The sequence below is a fragment of the Neopelma chrysocephalum genome, unplaced genomic scaffold (genome assembly GCF_003984885.1).
Source record: "Neopelma chrysocephalum unplaced genomic scaffold, ASM398488v2 Primary Assembly neopelma1_361, whole genome shotgun sequence".
NCBI classification, from domain to species: Eukaryota; Metazoa; Chordata; class Aves; order Passeriformes; family Pipridae; genus Neopelma; species Neopelma chrysocephalum.
Window position 1 is genome coordinate 931,594 of NW_020898025.1, and position 13,175 is coordinate 944,768.

General features: G+C 64.7%; 1 protein-coding gene across 1 annotated transcript; it reads right to left on the reverse strand.

Moving 5' to 3' along the window:
• Window positions 1–628: 628 nt before the first annotated feature.
• On the reverse strand, window positions 629–8,549 carry CRYBG2 (crystallin beta-gamma domain containing 2). The gene is made up of 19 exons (XM_027705973.1): window positions 6,507–8,549; window positions 5,917–5,964; window positions 5,715–5,833; window positions 5,129–5,285; window positions 4,916–5,055; window positions 4,710–4,836; window positions 4,372–4,407; window positions 4,167–4,294; window positions 3,863–3,989; window positions 3,429–3,571; window positions 3,222–3,348; window positions 3,071–3,103; window positions 2,842–2,954; window positions 2,548–2,677; window positions 2,218–2,357; window positions 2,002–2,125; window positions 1,367–1,525; window positions 839–998; window positions 629–717 (listed from the first exon to the last, which is right to left on the reverse strand). The coding sequence occupies exons 1-19, from the start codon at window positions 8,547–8,549 to the stop codon at window positions 629–631; spliced, it is 4,143 nt and encodes a 1,380-aa protein (XP_027561774.1).
• Window positions 8,550–13,175: the final 4,626 nt, after the last annotated feature.

The following is a 13,175-nucleotide window of genomic DNA, read 5'->3' on the forward strand; positions in this document are numbered from 1 at the left end:
GACAGCAAACACTGCTGGCTCTGAGCTCACCCTGGGGTATGGACACCCCCAAGCCCACAGGTTGGGTTTCTCCCTGAGTCGGAGCTCTTGGGGTACCACAGCCCCCAGCGCTCCCAGGGCACAGCTTGGCCAGCGCTTCCCATCTCAAAACCCGTGGCCATGGAGCTGCCCATGGGCACTAGAGGGCACTGGGATCCCATCCTGGGAGCAGGATTAGGCCCAGGGCTGGTGCAGGGCAAGGTGCTGGGATGGGGGGGCAGCTTCCAGGCTGTGGGCACTGCAAGGACAAGGAGAAGGACACCAACCACCCAGGCAGAGCTGGCCCAGATGAGAAAGGCCGTATCTTACACACGTACATAAATACAGTTTGGGGGGGGATGTTGGTGAGGAGGGGGCTCTGCCGCTCTCCAGAGGGTCCCACGCTGGTCATGTCCATGGGGTCCTTCATGAACCACACACGGGGCTCCCTGGGTTGTTCCCCCCGTGATGGAGGGGTTGGTGGGCGTCCTTCACACCAGCAGCCGGGGCAGAGGGGTGTTTGGGGTGCGGCGTGCACGGGGTCTGAGGCCTCCTGCCCTGCTGTGGGTGTCCCTGTCCTGTCCTGTGGCACTTCTGCAGGCCCAGCCCCTCATAGCACCTGTATGTCCCAGATCTGCGTAGGTCTCTCCTCGGCCATGTCCCAGACGATGGCGTGGTCCCGATCGTAGGTTCGGCCGCCTGCAGAGCGAGGGGGAGTTTTCAGGGGGGCAAACCACACTTGTGATGGTGGTGAAGGGGTGGGTGCCCCATTTTGGGCATCCCTGTGAAAGAACCCCCTGTGCCAGCACCGAGGCCTCACCCTTTACGTCGAGGACCATGTCCTCGAACATCTGGCTGTGGATCCGTCCCTGAGAATCCACGCTCCAGGTCTGACGTGGCATCCGGGTCTCGGACCATAGCACGGCCTTTGCACCCTTCCCAGCTGGCCCGATGACCTGCAGGCTCATGTTGGGGGCCACCTAAAAAGGGTGGTGGTGGCCAGGTCAGCCCACTCCCTCCATCGCCTCCACCAGCAAAAAGGAGCAGAGCCCAGAGGGGTGTCCCTGCAAATGCTGCTGGTTCTGGGGTGGGATGTGGGATGAACAGGAAAACCCCTCAGTGAGAAGTAGGGATGGTGAGGATGACAAAAGCTCTGCAGGGAAGGCAGAGACACCAGTCTCCTCTTGGGGAGGAGAATCACCCCATCTTTGGGGGCAAGGTTGAGATCAGACACTTGGAAAAGCTGCTGAAACCCCTAAAAGGTGGCTGTGGGGTGGGGAGTACCCCAAAGGGAGTCCTGCCAGGGGCTCCCCCCATCCCCTCCGTGGCTCTGGCTGTCACACCTGACCTGGTTTTTGATCAGCCCATCCTCGTAGTACCAGACAGAGCTGCTCTGCTCCCTCAGGTTGGAGACCACCACCCGCCCTGCCTTCATGTCCTCCACGTCGTCAGGGACCGCGAGGTAGAGCTCCAGCTCCCTGCTCCTGATGCGGAAATAGATCCGTCTCTGCAAAGAGAGAAACCTTTCTTTTTGCACCCAAAAAGCCCTGCTGCCTGCACCTCCGGAATCTCACCTGGCCGGGGCCTTGGGAAGGGAGGATCCTGGACTCCATTTTCCTCCCCCCAGGAGATCCTCACCCCTCCCCAGGGCGACGGCTGTGACCGTGACCTGTCCCTCGTAGCTGGTGCAGGCACAGCTCACCACACCGGGATGCCACGGATTTTACAAGGCAGTTGCCCACAGGGAGTGTTTCGCCACCAAGGCAGCCACTCCCAGGGAGGGGGACAAAGATCTGAGGTGACAGTGCCAGGCTGGTGGCACCTTTCATGTGTCAGAGCTGTCAGCTCTATGCCACTGCTCTCCAGGCTCCTGCAGCCCACCCGGAGCAGGCTGGCAGCTCTTTAGCTCCATGTGAGCCTGGGATTTTGGGGTTCACCCTGCCATGTGCCAGCACCCTGTCCCCTCCCAAAGGTGACACTCACCTGGCGGATGGGGTAGAGGGACCCCACGTGCTGCAGCCCACTGTAGGTCAGCCAGTTGGTGATCTCAGTGCAGTCCAGCAGCCACTGCCGCCCTCGGAAGTCACCGTGCTCACACAGCACCCAGCTGTGGGGACAGGATGGGACAGGGCAGGTCACCCCGTGTGGGCAGGGGACACCCACTGGGTGCTGGGGGAGCGGGGCCGGGGGCTCACTTACATCCCGCCTTTGACGCGCACGGACAGCACGTGGTTGTTGAAACCCTCCGCCTGGAGACTCCGCACTTCGGAGTTCAGCTCGATCTCCTTCCCCTCGAAACACTCCAGCCCATGCAGGAAGATGGAGGGCTCCGAGAAAAACTGTGGGATGGTGGGGAGAGACGGGGTGGGAAGGGGGAAGGTGGGAGGAGTGAGCACCCCATGGGGGCAGGAGGGCTCCAGGGATGGAGAGCCAGAACAGGGGATGCCTGTGGGAGGGGAAAAAGGTCCTGGGGGGGTTTGTGCTATGGAGAAGGGAAAAGAGAAGGGAAAAGGGAAGGGCTGTACTCACCAGTGGAACCTTCCTCAAGGAGCGGATGGTGGTGGAGCAGAGGCAGCCCATGGCACTGAGCGTGGGGTACTCACCCTCGGACAGCACGTGCTGCTCCCCCGCAAAGTCCTGCCCGTCAAACAGGATCCAGCTGGCAGGGAAGAGTGTGCCCAGGCTGACACGGCCATTGTGGTGGGCATCCATCCCTCCTGTGATCCCCCCAGCACTCCCATCCCGCCCACCCTCTGGGGAAGCGGCTGGGTGATGTCCCTGTTCCCATCCCAGTGGCAGCAGCGAGGCCCTGGGACACCCCACCTGCCCCCACGGACTCTGCAGGAGTGTGGGATGAAGGCGTCGGGCAGGGCTCCCTGGTCCTCCTCGAAGGCAACATGATCCCCCAAGAAGTCGGGCTCTGAGAAGAGCAGGATCTGGGAAGGAGGAGCAGAGGGGCTTGTTGAGGGGGTGCAAAGCATCACCACCACCCCACAAGGGACCACGTCCCCCAAGGGGGGGCACATCCCTCTCCCCATCCGCCGCTCCTGACCTTGGAGACGAAGTGGAGGTTGTGTTCCCTGACCTGGAAGCAGACAGAGCGGGGCTGGTGGATGTCCAGCCTGGATCCCCACGCCAGCCCTGCACGTGGCAGCAGCGGGGGAGCCGTGGTGGACGGGGCTGTTCCTCTCCCACGCTCTCACCTGCAGGATGGGCTGTGCCGAGGCGATGCGGCAGTCGGTGGCACCCCAGTCCTCGCAGTTGCGGTACACCCCCTTCTCCAGGATGTACTGCTCACCTGAGTAGTTGGTGCCCCCGTAGGCCACCCACCTGCCGGGAAAAGGTGGGTGCTGGCTCGTCCCCACCCTGCCCCGTCCCCCAGCCCCTCTCTGCCCCGTCCCTGCACTCACACGCCGCTCAGCACGTGGATGGACTGGGTGACGGTGCCATAGCCGGCCAGCTGCGTGTCGGGGAGCGCCTCGCTCAGCTCCACACTCGGGCCCTCCTCGAAGTCCATGGCCTCAAAGAGGACCAGTGCCGGGTCAGAGAAGTCCTGCAGGGAGAAGAAGCCCCCCCCCAAGCCCCTCGGTCTGTCAGGGGAAGGGGCTGTGGGCCGGGCACACACACACCTGGGGCCCTGCCTGGCCTAAGGGCCCCAGGGAGGGTGGGAGCAGCTCTGAAACCTCTGAGTTTGGGATCTCTGACCTGGATCTCAGGCCATGCCCAGCTGCCTGGTGCAGGTAGGGAAGACTCCCTTTTGGGACATGAGGGTGGGATGGGGGTGCCTGGCTCTCCCTGCCCCCACTGGGTCCATTCCCAGTGATGCCACCATCCCTGCCCTCACCGTCCGTATCAGCCGAAGGGACACCAACTCCTTGCTGTAGCCACCCCACTGCCTCCAGTCCTGGTATTCCCCTTCCTCCAGCAGGTACTGGTGTCCACGGAAGCCTTCCTTCTCATAGCCAACCCAGCTGTGGCACAGGCAGACACAGGCAGTGAGGTTTCCAGAAGATTTCCAACTCTCCCAAGTGACCCACAACCATCCCACAACCCTGGGCAGCTCCTCCAAGCCCTTTCCCAGGGGTGGCCATCACCTTCCCAGCCTGCTCCAGCCAGGATGCCAGCCCTGCCCACCCCGTGGCACTCACCAGCCACCCAGGACACGCAGGGAGCCCACAGTGGGCAGCCCTGGCTCGGGAAGGTGCTTCAGGTCATAGATGTCTCGACTGATAGTGAAGCTGCGGCCCTGGAACCCTGCAGACTCATAGATCAGCACCTGGGGACACAATGGGGTGAGAATGGTCCCATGGATGTCCCAGCCCTCGGCTCCCCAGGCACTGGCCCAGCACTCACCTGTGGCTCTCCGGGTCTCTCCACGACGGGGCAGCCCTGGAAGGAGAAGGAGCCCCAGTGAGGCTGCAGTGGCAGGAGGGGACATTGCAGGGACATCTGCTTTCCCCCATTAAAGCCTGAGATGGTTTTTGGGTAATTTTCATTCAAGAAGCTCTTTTGGAACTTTCCTTCACCCCTAACCCTCAGGAGCTCTTTCCAGAGCCACACTTGGCACATTTCCTCACCGAGCTCTCACTGATGTGAGCCGGGAATTGCCGGGACATGCTCTCACCTGTCATGCCCAGGGCTGGATACATCCCTGGCACCCAAAGAACCACGGGCCAGCAACCAACACTCACCAGCCTGATGGGGTGCATGGAGCAGATGGACGGGTCCTTTGCTCCCCAAGCCTTTAAATTGGGGTACCCGCCCGGCTCCAAAACGTAGGGATCATCGTCGAAGAACGGCTTGGAGTAAACCAGCCACCTGGGGAAGAGGGGGAAGGCATCACACCCGCTCATCCAGCACCCACTCGGCACCCACCCAGCCCCACAGTGCCACTCACAGCCCCGAGTGGACAATGATGGAGGCGGCAGCAAGCGCCTGCCCCCGCGTGCGGGTGTCCTCGGCAGAGTCGGTGAACTTCAGCCGGGCGCCTTCGCCGTTCTCCTCCGCGAACAGGCTGATCTCGGGGGTGCGGTAATCCTGGGGGCAGAGGGGCGTGATGGGGGCCCAGCATCCCTTGCTTGGAGGATCTGGGGGGGGTCCCTGCACTCACCCTCACCACCCTCTTGAAGGAGCCGATGCGGAAGGGGCGGCTGCCGCGGGGCTGCCCGTTCTCCCCGTAGGCCGTCCAGGGGTTGTCGATCTCCACGTCCCCCTCGGCCAACACGCACTTGCGCCCATGGAACCGCGGCTTCTCGTACATCACCCACCTGGGAGCGGGGTGGGAGTGAAGAGGGGGGGAAAATACTGCTTTACCCACAGCCCCGTGGCCACCGGGTGGGAGCCTCGGGGCAGAGTGTGGGTGGGGACATCCTGCCACCGCCGCGGTGCTGGATCGCAGCCGCGGTAATTAGCACCGGCAGGACAGTCACTCCTGAACCCCAGGCTGGGACCTGGCCGACATCCCCGACACAGGGAGCACACAAGTCCTAGCCAAAACCTCCCTCTGCTGAAGCCCAGGCTGGGACCTGGCCAACATCCCCAGCACAGGGAATGCACAAGTCCCAGCCAAAACCTCCCTCTGCTGAACCCCAGTCTGGGACCTGGCTGACATCTCCGACACAGGGAGCACACAAGTCCCAGCCCAGCCCTCCCTCTGTGTCCTCTCGGTGTGTCCTCTCCCTGCTGCTGTCCCCTACCCGCCTCGGATGACACGGATGGAGATGGTGTGTGAGAGCTCCCAGGACGTGGCGTCGGGGATGTCGCCCCAGATCTCCCGTTTCTGTCCCGCAAAGCTGGCATCGGAATAGAGGATGATCTGGGAAGGGGTGACACAGAGGAGAAGTGCCATGCCATGCCCCATTCAGCCAGCCCAGCCCGGCCCCACCACCCTCCCTGTACCTTGCCAGGTCTCGTGTTGATCTTCTCAAAGCCCTCCTTGTCCTCCTGCTGTGAAGACCCGAGGGGACGGGCGTGTGAGGAGCGCAGAGGGACATGGGCTGCACCAGCCATCTCCCTGCAGCCCGAGGAAGCCGGAGCCACAGCCTCGCGTCTGGCATCTGCCAAACCCTCCCACCGCCCCGAGCAGCCACACCTCGAGCATTCCTGTACTGCTTGGGATCAGCCTCCTGCCTGCCCTGGACCCTCCTGTCACCCTCCCAGGACCCTCCCAGCATCCATGGTGGCACCCTCCCATCGCTTGACCTCATAGCCTCCTGTCATTCGTGATGGAATCCTCCCATCACCCATCTGGTAATCCTCCCATCACCCATCCCAGTATCCTCCCTTCACCCTTCCCAGTATCCTCCCTTCACCCTTCCCAGTGCCTTCCCATCACCCATCCCTGCACCCAGTACCCATGGCCTCTCTGATGGGAAGCCATATGTTGGGAGCAGGGAAGGATGCTCCAGGGTTCAGCCCCCATGACCTTCCCCATGTGCCCAGGAGGGCAGAGCATCCCCCCCAGGTGCTGTGTTGTGGGATTCACTCACCAGGACATCGTCGGGACACAGGGCCATGGTGCTTTCTGGCTCTTCAGTGACAGGAGGGATGGAGCCAGAACTCAGGGCTTCCAGCATGGCCATCTCAGGGCCGGAGTGGCCACCAGGGCCCAGCCCATTGTGGTCCCCAAGCGTGGATGAGCCCGTGGCCCCGTCCCTGTCAGGCAGCTCGAGCAGGGCGGTGCTGGGGGACACGAAGCGGCTGTAGAGCACACTGTTGTCCAGGCGTGAGTAGGGCTTGCTCTCATCAGCTCCAGCTGCCCGGTGCTCCAAAAAGTGGGAGAGCAGTGCCATGCCCTTGAGGACATTCCCTCGGAAGAGCACGCTCTGCTCGGCCGAGCCCCCAGACACCAGTCTGGCTTTTTCATCTGCTCCCAGTCCCCCCAGCGTCCCCAGGAATGAGCCCCCCTCCACCCAGCCATCACCAGCCACCCTGTCCCTGGGGACCCCATGGAGGGTCCTGGCCGGTGCCCGCTCCTCGGGGGTCAGGTAGGGGTTCTCAATCTCCTCCTCCTCCTCGGGGGTCTCCTCTGGCCGCCTCGCCGGGCCCTGTGCCAGCAGCTCCCGCAGGGCCTGGGGCAGGGACACGGGGGCTCGGGGGTCCACACGGTCCTCGTGGATGGGGGGCAGAGCTGCACAGCGGCTCAGCGCTGACGGCCGGGGCTGCCGGGGGGCCTTGGGTGACTTCCTCATCTCCGAGGGCTCCATGTTGCGGAGCGTGTCCACGAAGATCTCCATGTCCACCAGCAGTTCAGGGTCCTCCTCGGTCGTGTCCGGGGGGCTCTCAGCTGGGGGGTCAGGGGCTGGGGGTTCGGTGGGGGGCTCTGGGGTGTTCTCAGGCTCTTGAGCTGTGCTCTGGGGGTCTTGTGTCGTGTCTGGGGTGTTTTCAGGCTCTTGAGCTGTGCTCTGGGGGTCTCGCATGGCGTCATCCCCCTCCAGCTGAGTCTCAGCCTTTGTTGGTGCTGGTGTTTGGGATGAAGGCTCTGGACCGTTGCTCACCTCCGAGGAGGGGCTTTTAGGGTCGCAGTCAGCTCCCGGGGGGCTCTCTGTCCTCGGTGGTGTGGCTGGAATGGTGCCATCCACGTCTGCCACGCTTCCCTCTCTTGCGCCAGCCGGATCAGCCTGGCCACCGGCGTCAGCCGAGGGACACTGCGGGGAGCTGGTTATACTGGTTTGTGGGTCCCCAGGCCTGTCGCCGTCTCCCGGGGTTGCGTTCACCGGCGTGGCTTCGGCTTGCGGCGACTCTTTCTCCCCAGGGCATCCCTCGGCCGGCAGCCCGGTGGCCTCTGCGGTGCCCGGCGAGCTCTCGCCGCCCTCTGCAGCCCCAGCGGAGCCACTGCCGTCCTGCCTGGGGCTCTCCCGCTGCGGCGGGGCCGTCGTGGCACCGGCGGAGTCGTGTGTCCCGTTTGGGGCTTCCCGTGGCTCAGCCCCCGCTGTGTCCCTGCCCGTCCGCAGCACCGTGACCTGCCTGGCCCGGGGCAGGGCGGGGACGCAGCCGGGCTTGGCCGCGCACGGGGCACCGGGACCGTCCCCGGGTCCCCCCGCGGGTCCCCCCGCGGGGCGGGTGGGCAGGAGGGTGCCGTGCACGTAGCTCTCCCTGTGCACGGGCACCTCGCGGGGGGACCCCACCGCAGAGGGGGTGCTGTCCCCGCCAGCCCCCGCCTTCCCCCTCTCGTCCTGTCTCCGGGGCTTCTGCGCCGGGGAGTACACCTGGGAGAAGATGGGGCCGTGCGCGGTGAAGTCCTTGAGGAGGTTGACAGAGGACGAGTGTTCCCGGTGGGTCACGGTGGCGGGGCTGGACCCCGTCTTCTCCACGATCTCCCTCTCCCAGGCCTGCAGCAGGAGGGACACGCGGGAGGGACTCCCCTCCCGGCCCCGGGAGCTGCCTGTGCTCTCCAGCCGCCGCGACACCAGCGAGACCTTCTGGAAGCGGGACCTGCCCTCGGGCCCCGGAGCACCGGCCGCCTGCTTCATGCTCAGCTCCGCGCTGGAGACGAAGCCCCTGCTCTTGGTGTGCCGGAACGGTGGATCCATGCGGGGGGGCTGCAGAGGGAATGCCGTGGCCCTGTAACACCCCTCTCTGCCGGGCTCAGCCCCCGCGGCTGCCACGCTGGGGCTGGTGGAGCTGCAGGGACAGAAGGAGACCCTGGGAGAGCTGAGCAGAACCACCCCGCGGGGACCAGCCCTGGACCCCAAACCAGACCCTCAAACCCCATAGACCTCCCTCTGATCCTTTAGGGCACTTCGGGGGGGATCCCATGAGCACGTTTGAGGCATCTTGGGGTGCTCAAGTCACCCATCCTGGCATGTGCAGGGCACTGTGGGTCCCTCTGCCTGCCCGTGCCAACGCTGCTGTGTCCAGCAGGGATGGTGGGAGCTCTGCTCTGTGTCATGGTGGGCTCTGGCAGAGCCCGGCACGGCGCAGGTGAGTGTGCAGGATGCGGCCGGGCCAGGCCGTGCCCCGAGCTGTGCCGTGCCCCAAGCTGAGGGATGAGTCAGGCGGGCAGCAGGGCTGCGCCGAGTCAGCAAATGCAGCAAACAAACAAGCCCAAAAAACAACAGGGAAGCCGCTCCGTGGGGCAAAGGGCCTGGCTGGGATCGAGAGCAGGGATGGGGCAGCCGCAGGATTCTCAGGCAGAGGTGGGGACCTGAGCAGCATCATCCCTTGGCCTTTCCCTGTGGCTGTGTGGCAAAGGTGAGATGGCTCCATCAGCAGCCCCATCAGCACGAGGAAACGAGCTGGGATGGCCACCCAGCACTCACTCACTGATCCAGGCTGGTCCCCAGCACTCAGCTCCATGCCCTGGTGTGGGTGCTGCAGGGTGGGCATTGATATGGTCCCCGGGACGCAGGGCAGGGGACAGGGACACCTGTGCCACCTCAGCTCAGGGGGATGCTGATGGAGGCTTTGCTGTGGCTGCGTCCTTGACCCAGAAGGGTTTTATTGCTGGGTTTGGGATTGGGAAGCAGCTGACGCAGCAGGTGCTGGGGAGGGAGCTGGAAGTGCATCCACGTCCCAGCATCTCCCAATTAGGAGCTGTTTTGGTGTCACCGCCCAGCTACAGGGACAGTGGCAGGGATGAGGCTCTGGGGTCAGCCCGAGGACAGGCTGCAATTGAGGTCCCCATCTGGGAATGGGGACACCTCCCTGCACAGCTCCAGGGCAGGTTTCCATGGGGGACACCTCTGGAGAGGGCCTTATCCTGCACCAGCTGGATGGGATCCATCCAATGGTGGCAGGTTGGGCTTTCCCAGTCCCTAAGGGGATTGGGGGACTGGGAGCGGAGAGGGAAGTGCCGGGTGCAGGCAGCTGCCTGCCCCTTCTGCCAGCCTGCCACGCGCCCTCCAGATCCTGCTCTCTCTGGCCTGGCAGGTCTTTCCAGTACAGATAGGAAGAGTTTGTGTCATTTTTCCGGAAGGTGATGAGACCTTGTCTGGGACAGCCAGCACTGCTCGAGGCTGGGACCAGCCTGGGTGGGGCCACATATCTGTGTGGGCAAAGCCACAGCTGGATCCCCAGAGCCACAGCTGGATCCCCAGGGCCAAAGCTGGATCCCCAGGGTCATGGCATTCAGCAGTGAAAGAGGAATTGGGTGCACTGGCAGTGGAGAGGAACAGCTGCCATGCCCGTGGCCCCAGGATGGCACCAGGACAGTGATGCTGTCTCCGTGCAGCACCAGGGTGCTAGGGGAAGGCAGGAGGTGTTGACTCAGCATCCTGCCTCTCACCTGGAGCTGGATTTCCAAAGATTTCCAGGTCTCTCTTTCCCAAGAACTCCAGGTCTGTCATTCCCATCCCAGCCCTGCAGCTGGATCCAGCACTTGGTGCCACCCTGGGCCACTCGATGCCCCACGGGCCCTGGGAAAGGAGGTCACCCAGAGCCCTGCTCTGCCCCAGCACCCCATTTTCTGCTGAAATAATTCCTACTGCAGTGGTGGGTCAAGGACACAGGGACATGAGAAGAGGAGGGCAGAAGGACACGAGGACAAGACCCTGCAGTTTCCCAGCTACTCCTGCCGGCCATCCCTGCCCGCCCGGACATGCCACGCTGGATCCAGTGGTGTTGCCACACCGGGGCACCTGGCATGGCTAATTAATCCCCCCTGGCCAAGCCAAGCCAACCTGCTGAGCTCGTTTGCTGCCTCCTGTCATCCCGAAGGGTCTCCCAGCACCCATCCCAGGTCTCCCAGCACCCAAGTCAAAGGCACGAGGCGCCGTTTAATATTCAGAAGAGACGGGGGGGCTGAGGGCGGCAGCTGCGGCTGCCTTTGAGCCGGTGACCACGGATTAAGCCGAGCCTCCGGCCACGTTGGGCTGAGCCCTGTCACCGCGGGGTGAGAGCGGACCTGCCGCCTTCAGGAGAATCAGGGATATGGGTTGGGTGGCTGCTGCACGGGCTGAGGTTCACGGGGAGGGCAGGGAACCACCGTCTCCCCTCGGTGCCCCTGCCTCCCCCAGCTGAGCCGTGTCACGGGCAGCCACGTGCCACATGGAGGAGGGGGACAGAGGTGACAGGGGAGCCCCGCTGTCCCCTCAGCCCAGGTCGTGAGGTCACCAGAGGCGGAGGAGCCCCAGCTCACTCCGTTGCCTCCTGGAACGCACTTTGGTGGCAGGAGCAGGATTACAACCCCGGCAGCCCCCCAGATTCAGGGACTAAAGGCGAGAGGAGCCGAGCTGGGCTCAGCCCCCACCTCCTGGCCCCATCCCTCCTCCCTGGCCAGTGCTGATCCCGGCAGGGGAGGAGGGACCCATCCCAGCGCCTGCCAAACCGGGGCACAGGTCCAAGCACCGGGGCAGCCCTTGCAGTTGGCAGCGGGACGGGAGAACCGGTGCCCTCCTCTCCCAGCAGCGCGGAACCCCCCTCCCCGCCAGCACCCATGCAAGTGGGGCCAGCCCGGGCAGCACCTTTGCCCAGGGGCCCCCCAGCCTGCACCCCCCTGTACCTGCTGGCCGAGGGTCCCGCCGTGGCAAGCGGGGTGCTGTGCCGTGCCGTGCCGTGCCGTGCCGAGCGGGATCGGGTGCTGCTCCCTGCACGCCCCACAGCTGGGCGGACCGGCAGAGTCACCCTGAGCACCCAGCCCTGAGCACCCAGCCCTGGCGCAGCGGAGGTTTGGCATTCCTCAGGTGCTGACAGCCGGGGAGCCGGTCAGGCTGGTTCCCAGCACCCAGCTCCTCTGTTTCCTCCGACTCAGCAGCGCCGGGAGGGAGCACAGCCAGCCTGGGTGGCTCTGGGCCCCCCGGACCCCTGTCTAGCCACCCACCTCGGCGAGGGCGATGGTCCCTCAGAGGGGACCTCAGTGACCAGCTTTGTCACTGCATCTCCAGCCATCACGGTGGCCCCACCATGGCTCGGGCCGTGGGGCTGGCAGGGTCCCAACACACTGTGGTGAGGGGCTGGGGCTCCCCAGGGCTGTGATTGCACCCGGATTAATCGTGGGGGTCCCACATGGAGCCCCCAGCACCGCAGGACGTTCCCGGGAGGCTCCTAATGCAGGGAGGTCTCCCAGGTCTCAGGGAGCTGGGGCTCTCGAGGGACTTCACAGTGGCTTGGGGGTGGCATGGAGGTCACAGTAGCCGTGGGCCACCACAGGAGACCTGACCCCGGGGCACAGAGCCCTGTCCCGGCAGGGCTCGGAGCGCAGCAGAGCCGACACCCGCCCTGCATCCTCTCCCTGCCCTCCCACTCCTCCCCAGCCCCGCGGGAGCCCGCTGCGGTGCCAGCCTCACCCCGGGGCCACCACTCCCGGCTGCCGGCCCAGCCCAGGAGCCTCCCTGGCCACCGCCAGCCCGGCGCAGGTGGCCACAGTTCAGCTCCGGTTGGGTCGCCCGGGGCCACCCAGCTCTGGGTGACACCGCTCACGTGCTGGGGAAACAGGCGGAGCCGAGCTCGCTCTGCCGGGTTTTGGCAGAGCCCTGGGCCCCCTCCAGTGCCCTTCGTGGGGACCCCAAGAGCTGCTGAGCACCCGTGAGGGGACTGGCTGCCCATCCCCGTGGCTCCAGCATAGGAGCAGGATCCGGCCCCTGCATCCCTCCCGTGGGTCCTCCCCCTGTGGGCTCCCGCGAGCAGCAATGGGGGGTCCTGGCGGCCCCAGGATGTACTGCAGTGTGTTGATGTGTTTGTTACTGTGTGTGCATGCGTGTGTTTAGCATGTGTAAGCATGTGCAAGCATGTGTACGTGCCAAACCAGCCGAGCCAGCTGGCTGCGGGGAGCGGGATCTCCCTTCTACGTCCCTTTGCACCACCGGGGAGGGTTTAGTCAGCGCTGGGGAGGGTCCTCCCCGCAGCAAACCAGTTCCCCAGGCACTGGGGCAACTGGAGGGACACTGGGGCGAGCCTGGGCTTTGAGTCACTGTGTGCAAAGGGAGGGACACGGTCCGGGCTGAGCGGGGAGGGGGACGGGCTCAGCCGCAACGCCCGGAGCGGGGAAAACAGGGCCAGGGGGAGCCCCAGAGCACCCCGAGTCCTGCCGGGGGCTGCGGGGGGGTCCTGCTGTCACCCTCCCTCCAGACAGGGGGAAATGAGAAGGTAGCAGTGGGAAGGGGAAAGGGAAGGAGGAGAAGGAGAAGGAGAAGGAGAAGGAGGAGAAGGAGAAGGAGGAGGAGGAGGAGGAGGAGGAAAAGGAAAAGGAAAAGGAAAAGGAAAAGGAAAAGGAAAAGGAA